Below are 9,465 nucleotides of genomic sequence, written 5' to 3'. Positions count from 1 at the left end.
CTCAATGAGTGTGGTACCATGACCAGAGAAGTAAGCTGTGTCACAACAGGAGACAATTTGTGACACACCTATCTGCCAAAATAGCACAGTGGACCCAAATGCACATCGAACACTAAGGTTCAAGCTCTGTGATGGGGGCTGAGAAAGCCAAAGAAGAAAGAGGTGCACCTTCTACACCTGGAGCCTCCAGAGTCCTCAGGCACCCAGGGAAGCAGACAGCACCAGGAGGACGGGAGCCTGGGCAGCACATCAAGCAGTGTGACCTGGCAGTGACAAAGCTCTCTCTCCCACATGGACAGCACACATTCTCTCTGCTTAGGGTGTGAGCCTAGACTTCCAGAACTTCCGATAAGAGCAGTGTAGCAGGAATCTTAACAGGTCTTATTAATAAAAATCAAACCTGAGGCCAGTTATTGGGGTGAATTCTAGAAGATCAGAGAAATAGAACAAGCCACAGCTACCTCGCCTCGTCCATTCCTCAGCTGATTCTGGTTCCTCAGACTAGATGCTTCTGAGTCTTCATCCAAATATGTCTCAGCTGAACTGCTGCAAAAAGGCCTAAATGCTTAACCAGCCAAATGCTGCTAGTTTCTGGTCTTCATGCCTTATATATCTTTCTGCTTTCTGCCATAACTCCCTGGGATTAAAGGCTCGCTTTCTGGGATAAAAGGCGTGTGTCTCCATGCTGGCTGTATCCTTGAACACACAGAGATCGCCTAGCTCTGCCTCCCAAGTGCTGGGCTTAAAGGTGTGCACCACCACCACCACCACCACCACCACCCAGCTTCTGCTATGGCTTGCTCTGACCCATTTTCTAGCCACCATTTTTGTATCTAGTGGCTGTTTGTTCTCTGACCCCAGATAAATTTATTAGGATGCACAATATTTTGGGGAACACAATACCACCACAGAGCAGCTCTCACCCCTCATCAAAGAAGCGTCTTTTCCTGGCAGACAGAAACAATTTAAAAAGCTACAACCAGTTAAACTACAGAGAACAACTGACTGTGGGGCTCAGTTCTAACTGATACATCTACAACACAACCCTACACATTAGGCTCGGGGAACACTGTTGAAGAGGGTGCTCAAAGACTGCAAGGATCAGAGGACCAGGAAAGATTTCTGCAAGATTGTGTCTTCTAGATATGACAGTGAGGCTACCCCCATGAAATGCTAACATTATGTCTCCCTAAACAATGACAACACCAGCTGACACGCCAATGTGGATGAAGGAAATCCCATATGGCCCCACTCCTAGATGAAGAGCGGCAGGCAATTACAGACTGCTTAGAAAGGGAGAGTTAGCCTTCCCCACAGAGGAGCACCCTGATTGGTTAACCAAGCCCAAGTGGTCAGCCCTAAAAAAACGTATGCATATAAGCAATATGAAATGGACTCAGACACACAGACAGACAGACACACACACACACACACACACACACACACACACACACCAATAAATAATAAGAGGCCATGAATTTGAGGAGTGAGGGGGTAACATGAAAGGGGGTTGGGGGGAATGATGTAAATATTTTATTTAAATAAAAAATGGAGAAGGGGCTATAAAAAAGGAAAGGAAAGGAAAAGAAAGGAAAGGGAAGGAAAGGAAAAGAGGAAGGAAGGAAGGGAGGGGGGGAGGGAGGGAGGAAGGAAGGAAGGAAGAAGGAGGAGGGAAGGAAGGAAGGAAGGAAGGAAGGAAGGAAGGAAGGAAGGAAGGAAGGAAGGGAAGAAAGAAAGAAAGAAAGAAAGAAAGAAAGAAAGAAAGAAAGAAAGAAAGAAAGAAAGAAATCAGCTAGTTCATTTTCAAAGGTCGCTGGAGCTGTTTAGAAAAGATGCAGTTACAAATGAACAGAAAACACAACCCTACTAATGCCTGTCACTCTGGTTATCCCCTACCCAAACTCTGCAGAGCAAACTCCAAACTAAGAGTACAGAGGAGAAAATTATTGACAGCCTAACTCTGGGTGAATAAGGCTTTGGCATTCCCTGGTGGCCAGACTTCACATCCTTTCAACCTGGATAAGCAGACTGAACAGTCCACACCCTGCCCTGACTGAAACCCAGACCCACACTACCATGAACACAAATCAGAAACTTGAGAGCAATTTGATATACAGAAGCAATGGTTGGAAACCCTCATCAGTTTTAAAAACCCAGCTGTTATCATACATATAGTAGAGAGAAAAAAAAATACCAACAGACATATACCATGTAAAGCAGTATTAGAAACCCCCCAAACAGAAATGTATTTAACAACATACTGTAGCTGGACTGGACTGTACTCTGGTCCCACCAGGCCCTGAGGTCCCATGGCCAATTATAAAATAATCGCTCAGAGGCTTAATATTATTTACAAACTGTATAGCCTATGGCAGGCTTCTTGCTAGCTAACTCTTATATCTTAAATTAACCCATTTCTACTAATCTGTGTTTTGCCACGTGTTTCATGGCTTACCAGTCTGCTGGCATGCTGTTCCTTGGGCAGCAGCTGGCGTCTCTCCCCAGACTCCACCTTTCTCTTTCCTGTCTCTCTCCTTGGATTTCCCACCTGCCTCTAAGCTGCCTTGCCATAGGCCAAAGCAGCTTATTTATTAACCAATGGGAATGACATATATTCACAGCATACAGAAAAGACATCCCCCAGCAACATACAAACAACCAACAATAAACACACACACACACACACACACACACACACACACACAACTGTTTAAAAAAAAAAGGATAAAGATAAAATCTAAATTTAAAAACTATACCATGTTCATGAACTGGGAAACTTTATATTGCAAATAGTATCAATTTCAAAAGAAATTAAAAAAAAAAAAAAAAAACCTAATAGCTTCACAACAGCCCCATTGAAAATCCTATCATACTTGTTTTGTTCTTAAGAAAATAGCAGGCAAAGAATAAACTATATGCAAAGAACTAAAAACCTTCATGATAATTCCTTTAAAGAGCTAAGTTGAAGAAATGCTTCAGTAGTTACGAAAGGATGGGCAGTATGAAAGCCCAGCAGTCCATCGACAGAAAGGAACCAAGTCCAGAAACGGACAGTTAGATTCAGCAGAGATGCCAAAGCAATCTCATGCAGAAGAGAAACAAAGCTGTTCTCAACAAATGGCGCTGTAGTCACCATACAGTCTACACAGATACAAGCCCTCCCCTCCCCTCAGCACATGCAAGAGCTAGGCTGTACTCTTACAAGGAAAATAATGAGGTGTGATGCCTAGGCTTAGTTGTTGACTTGACAGAATCTAGAATCTTTTAGAAGACAGTCCCCTGGGCACACCTGTAGGAACTATCTAACTGAGGGTTGGCCTCTGACCATGTCTGGGGGGGGGGGGGGGCTTGATGAGGTTGATGTGGGAGGGTCCATCTTAATTGTGGGTTATTGATGAAATTATTAAGGCCACTCCACATAGTTAAAAGGGAGGTTTATTTTGCAGGCTAACTTACAAAAGAAGGGGTAGGTTGCAGGGTCTGGCAAAGGTATAGGGTAGTCCGGCGGTGTTCTCTGGAGAACTCTGCTCGGTCTACCTCCAGCGTCCAGGCTCCAGGAACCAAGCGCGAGCCCTCTTCCCGATCCTTGGTCTTCAGCTCCCTCCTCCACCCTGCCTTGTGGGCGTGACCATTACCAAAGCCTCAATGGGGGTTGGAACTTCCAGGCCAATGCTGGGATGGCTATCCACTACAATGGGTGGATCTGAAACCTAGGCAGGGGATCCTGAACTATATAACATAGACAAAGCTGAGTGTGAATGCATTCATCACTCTTTGCTTTCTAATCATGGGTGTGATGTGACCAGCCAGGACTTCCCCGCCATAATGGACTGTATACCTTTGAACTGTGAACCAGAATAAACCCTTCCTCCTTTCCATTGCTTTTGCCAGAACATTTTATCACAGCAATAGGAAAAGAAACTACATCTATGGTCTCTAGAAGAGAAACGTAAAGCATCCATAAGTTGACCAAGGATTTTCAGTCAGGATACAGAAAATAATACACAACCCCAAAATGCTTTTATCAAAACTAAGAGGTTTCTGTTCATTAGAAGACACTGTCTGGAAAATGAGCTGATGTGCCGTAACTGGGAGAGCACTCTCCAGCTACCTACATGTCTTAACAAAGGATTACTGTGGCATAAATGAGGGGTAAGGAGGAAGTATAAGTATAAGGTTGAAGAACTAGCATTCTGATGTCAGAATGGGCAGGGTTCACATGCACAGTTGGAGAGTACCTGATGTGATAGTGAGGTTTTGTGAAGAAACATCCTTCTACACTGAGAAGTGTAGTACATTAATAACAAGGCATGTGCTCAGCATTCACAGAAACATCACAGCAGCCAGCATAGAAGTCAGCTGACTAACACATTCAGGCAAGGGAGAGCTTGGTGACTTAAAGGAGTACCCTTTTTGTTCAGGCAAGAATGTGGATTTTTATGTTTCTCAATGCCATTTAAAAAATTTTAATTTCATTTTCAAATTGCTTACTGCTCATTCTTAATGAGTCTTTGCATGCCAGTTACAAAGGACTTTTGTTAGTTTGATATACCTCCATTTTATTGACCAAAACTCTAAAATCACATCTCTGGCTCTCAGTGGGTATCTGAGTGAGGTCCATGTTTCCCATCTGTACGTTGGCAGGTGCTCCATCTACTCACTCCCAAGTCAGTAGGGTCTCCTGCAGACTGTTCTTCTCAGTGTCCACAAAGGGCAGCTCAGAGCCTCCTGTGCAGCACAGAGGCCCCCCTAGTTCTCCTTCCTTTGAACTGGGTAATCAGGAGTCAGCGCCCTGGGACTCTGACAGTAGAAGTCCTAACTGTCTGAGCTCGCTCCTGAGGGTCAGCACAGCCCGACTTGAAGGTCACCTCCCACACCAGGACAATGCCCACTTCAGGCACCAACCTTCTCTGGTGGCCTTCTCACCGGCAAGCTCTAGGAAAACGGAGCCAGCTTCCCTCTTATTCCTATTCTCCAGGCCACCAACCAGTTCTCAGATTGAATAATTCTTCCCCAAGGAAAGGAAATGTAAATGACTAATTATAAAAGGCAACGGTTCTCTTCTCCTCAAAGAAGCTGTCCTGCTAAGTAATGAGTCCAAGAGTAATAGTATGACTTCAGGGTAGGCAAGTGTGGAGCCGTAATTCAGGAAGTAATGGCCAGCCGACAGACCCTGGCATGAGTGCTGTTAGCAAAATGAACAGACTGGCAGAAGCACAGGACTAATCCCCTAAGAGCCACGGAAGGATGCCGGCAGCCTGCAGCTTCTAACTGTACCCACCCCTTGGACTCCACGACAGCAAAGGGCTGAGACTCCGTGGAAGTCAATCCCAGAATGCACCCCCAGAAAACTAACATTCAAACCAGCTTCATCCGGCCTGCAGCCAGCACCTGTTTCCACACAACCCATTGTAAAGAACTACCCAGTCAGCAGAAATCCTTCATATAGATTTCCTCAGTCTACACCAAAAGTCAGCCCCAAAAGGAAGTTACAGACACTCAGCAGCATTAACAGAAAACCTGTGTGCCAGAAACAGAGCTGAGGCAGGAGGATCACAAGTTCCAGAACAGCCTGGGCTATATGGAAATACCCTGTTTTAAAACAAAAATAGAAAACTGTAGAGCGACTGAAGAAATCAGGCCCAGCAGGTTCTTTTTAAACTCTACACCTCTTGCTAGTACTCAGGGGCAAAAATAAGTGTCCCTGCCTGGGCCTCAAACCTCAGTCACTGGGCCAGCTGACAGGAGACCCAGAAGGCCTCATTTCACATTCCAGATGGCCACAGGGGGCCAGAGCTGGTGAGTGCTTCACCACCAGGCACTTTTCCTACAGCCTCATTCATTCCTTAAGACACACCATTCACCAGAATAACAGACAGGGTCTCCTGGGTGCAAGCATCTGCTGACTGCAAGCCTAGGCTCTTTCTACAGTGCTCCTTCCTGGGGTGCTGTTAGGATTCTATCTGGCACTAGGATGCATTGCCTCACCACAAAGGTGTAGCCCAAGCTGGCCTCAAACTCATGACCCTCCTGCCTCTGCCTCTTCAGCATTTCCTAACAGCATGAGTCACCACAACCAGTACCATCAGGTAGGTCCACACAGAAGCATAATCCAGAACACTCTCCTTTCAACTGCAACTCACATGAGGCTCACATGGAATCAATCCTCCCATGTGAAGGAAAGACAGATAGCTACTACTGAGCTGCAAACATGCTGTAAACACAGGCACCAGAGGAGTGGTGTGCCTTCCGCTTGTCAGCCCTGTCAATAAACCCTTTGCCCTACAACAAAGCTCGGGTGAAAAATGAAAGGCCAGCATTGATTCTGTTGTACAGCGATCTTATTTACAAACAGAAGCCAGATAATCTTGGATTTAAATGGCACAAGTCCCATCACTCACAATCAGAGACGCGACAATGATAATTTATAAACTTTTACATTATAGTTCAATCCTTTCTCTTAACAGGGAAAGGCTAAGTTTGAAGGAGTAAAAAATATGAAAACATTAACAAAGGAGGGAAGTGATGAATTGATGCTTGGGCCAAAACATGTCTCTAGTGGGCACATTTGTCTTTACAAGAAACAAAATAAGTCAAGGGCCATCAGGATCAGCAGCAAAGAGGTTTCCGCTCTTCAGTTACACAAGGGGCAGCTAATTTCTCCCCATCCACCTCAGGTATGAAAGGCAATGCAAACCCAGGTCTCCTTGACATACCACTTGGCTGATCTCTTCAGATTAAGCCTCAGGGTCTAAGCCATACATTTTCTGAAGCTTTATTTGACCTTCAGGTCCAGTAAATGATCTGAGACCTCTTCAGCAGAGACATCTACTCAGAAAGATGAGGGCCACCATGGCCCAGCTGACTTCCTGATGCCCTGGGGGCTAAGACTCCACCTTAGCTGGCATGGCACAGGCCATGGCCTACTTTGCACAGCTTCTACAGTGGCTCCCAGAGAGAATCTTGGGAATTTGGTCCTTGGTGACAGTTAAACGCCACTCTAGCCTTCCTGTACCCTGTCAACAAAACTCCTGGTCCTCCTATGGCATCTCCTTTAGCCACACTCAGTCCTGGGAGCCTGCACTTGCCACCTCTGTGCACAGTACCGAAACACCGGGGCTCCAGCCCGCAGTATGTCCTCTAGGCATGCACCATGCCTTGCTCAAGGGCAGAGCACAGCGCCAGGCACAAAGCAGGTGTTTAGGAAAGGTATTATGAGCCAAAACAAACCCAAGCATTGCACGGGGCATTTAAGGGCTGGCCTGTCGACTCCAGTCATTGTTCTACAGGTCAGCTAACTTCTGTTCCCTTTCTTAGTTCATCAGCCAATGAGGTACCTTTCAGGCACTATGCAGGTTTCAACACACACACTGTTTACATAAAATCAAGCGGTCATAGGACTTTGCTGTGAACATCCCAGCCACTAACCCTAGCTCCCATGGAGACCAACAATGTCCCCAGGACTCTAATAACTGGAGTCTCCCCATGGACCAGGCACAGTGGGAGTTATCCATGCAAACAGAGCCATGCCACCAAAGCTGGAAGGGCTATGGGCTGCTCATAGGTCTAGAGGGTACAGTCTAGGGATGCTGCCTGGATCTGATACTCTTTAAGGGACAGCTGTCCAGGAGTTTACCATGGTCTCAGGGCCCAGTGCCCATAGTGGTGCTGAAGGCTAGAGTATACAGGCAAAGCAATGGTCAGACCAGAGTATGGGGATCAGACTCCATACACACCTTTCTATTGGAACACTTGGCAGGATACAATGGCTATTCCCAGAACCAGGGGCATGAATGACCAATCTCATGCCTTGTGACCCTGGGGAACGTGTGTTGCTCCACGTGGAGAAAGGCTACCTGCTTTTTCAGGCAGACAGCTTCAATTCAGAAGCCAGCTAGTGGAGTGTAGCTCAGTGGCCTTCCTACACTTGGGCTGCAGTATGTTGTCTAGAGTCTCCCAAGCCTCCAGAGCCTCAGGCTCACCTGAATGCCATCCAGCAGCTTGCTCATGCACCAGTACGTGTCAGCCTCAATGTTGCGAAGCACCTCTTCAGGCACACTGGAGACGTCGACCTCATCCACATCCTCTTGGTCTGTGCAGAACAAGCATGGAAGATACAAGAAACAATCAACCACTGAAATAAATAAACAGCCATCCACATGCACACCAGCTTCCCTCTACCATGGTTTTCATCATGTTGAATAAATGGCTCATGAGCCTCACACCTCATCACTTAATGGTTCTCAATTTTAATACCTAATTAGTTGCAGATAATTAATATTCTGAATCCACTCTGATTGATTAGCATAATTAATATTGTAAATTATTACTTCTCAGACATCTCATATTCTAAAAAGAGAAAACCTACCATATATTGCTAAGCCCTAAGATCTGAAAGTTTCTCCATCAGAGCTTTCAAAACTCTGCTTCTAATAAATTTACATATTCATTCAGTAATAATTCCTCTAGACTACAATTTCTGAGGTAGAGCTTTCCAAACTACTCTGAGTAAAATATTCTGTACTACCACCTAACACCCCAGAACGCAGAGGCACAGATGAGCTTCAGAGGAAACAATGGAGCTTGAAATAATTTCCTTCTAAAAGCAGAGAAAACAGATGCCTAATTGAAATGGTTCATCAGATATTTGAGCAAACTCATTTTAGACCCTTAGAAGGACTATCACCCAGGAAAATGCTTATAAACAATTTAAGAATTGACCACCCATTTTACCATTTTATTTTCATTTTGTTTGCAAACACATGTGCATCTTTATAAAGAAAATGTTCTTTAAGAAGAAAACATTTTAGTCCAGACACATTTAGAAAGTTTAGGCAAGGCCCAGCAATGCTAACAAAACTGTTAACAACTGTCATGAGTTTATCATTTTCCCAGCACCCTCCTCTGTACTTCAGACACACTCACTCAGGTTACCTGCCAACTCTATCCCCATTGTTAGCTTCTCGAACAGCCTGTGGCATGCAGAGAAACAGCAGTGTAGAAGAGGTAAACAGGCTGGAATTCAGGAAGTCCACAATCTACACCCCACAACAGACCTGGATCAAGCCTCCAGCCTCCCAATCATCCTCAGCTATCACTTCAGACCATCTTCATAACTGCTCCCCACAAAGAGTCTGGACCACAGCCCACCAGCAGCCTCCTAACCATGCTTAGTGATGTCTTCCTCACCAGCACTGGCCGGGCTCCCGGCATAACATGAGGATGGGAACACAGCCTTCCTGGTTCCTTGTGTTCGGCAGAGACCAGAAAGGTAACAGGGAAAAGAGATGTTACATCAGGGTCCCTGACTAGAAGCCTACAAGCAGGCTCTTTGTGCTGTCTTACAGAGCCTGGAGATGGTGACAGCCCCGCACACAAGCAGCAGGACCCACCTCTTTGGTCATGTGAGTCAGTGACCACCAGCTCACATCTCACCCACAGTGATACTGGATCTGAAAGAAACCT

General features: G+C 45.7%; 1 protein-coding gene across 1 annotated transcript in view; it reads right to left on the bottom strand.

Moving 5' to 3' along the window:
* Tbc1d22a (TBC1 domain family member 22A) overlaps window positions 1-9,465 on the bottom strand; it is a 272,127-nt gene that overhangs the window by 131,746 nt on the left and 130,916 nt on the right. Inside the window, exon 8 of the mRNA XM_036207609.1 lies at window positions 7,983-8,092. Coding sequence (XP_036063502.1) covers window positions 7,983-8,092 — 110 coding nt within the window. The remainder of the gene's footprint in view (window positions 1-7,982; window positions 8,093-9,465) is intronic.

This window comes from Onychomys torridus, chromosome 16, assembly GCF_903995425.1.
Source record: "Onychomys torridus chromosome 16, mOncTor1.1, whole genome shotgun sequence".
Taxonomy (NCBI): Eukaryota; Metazoa; Chordata; class Mammalia; order Rodentia; family Cricetidae; genus Onychomys; species Onychomys torridus.
The sequence above is the reverse complement of the archived record's forward strand: the minus strand, read 5'-3'. Positions and strand labels throughout refer to the sequence as shown.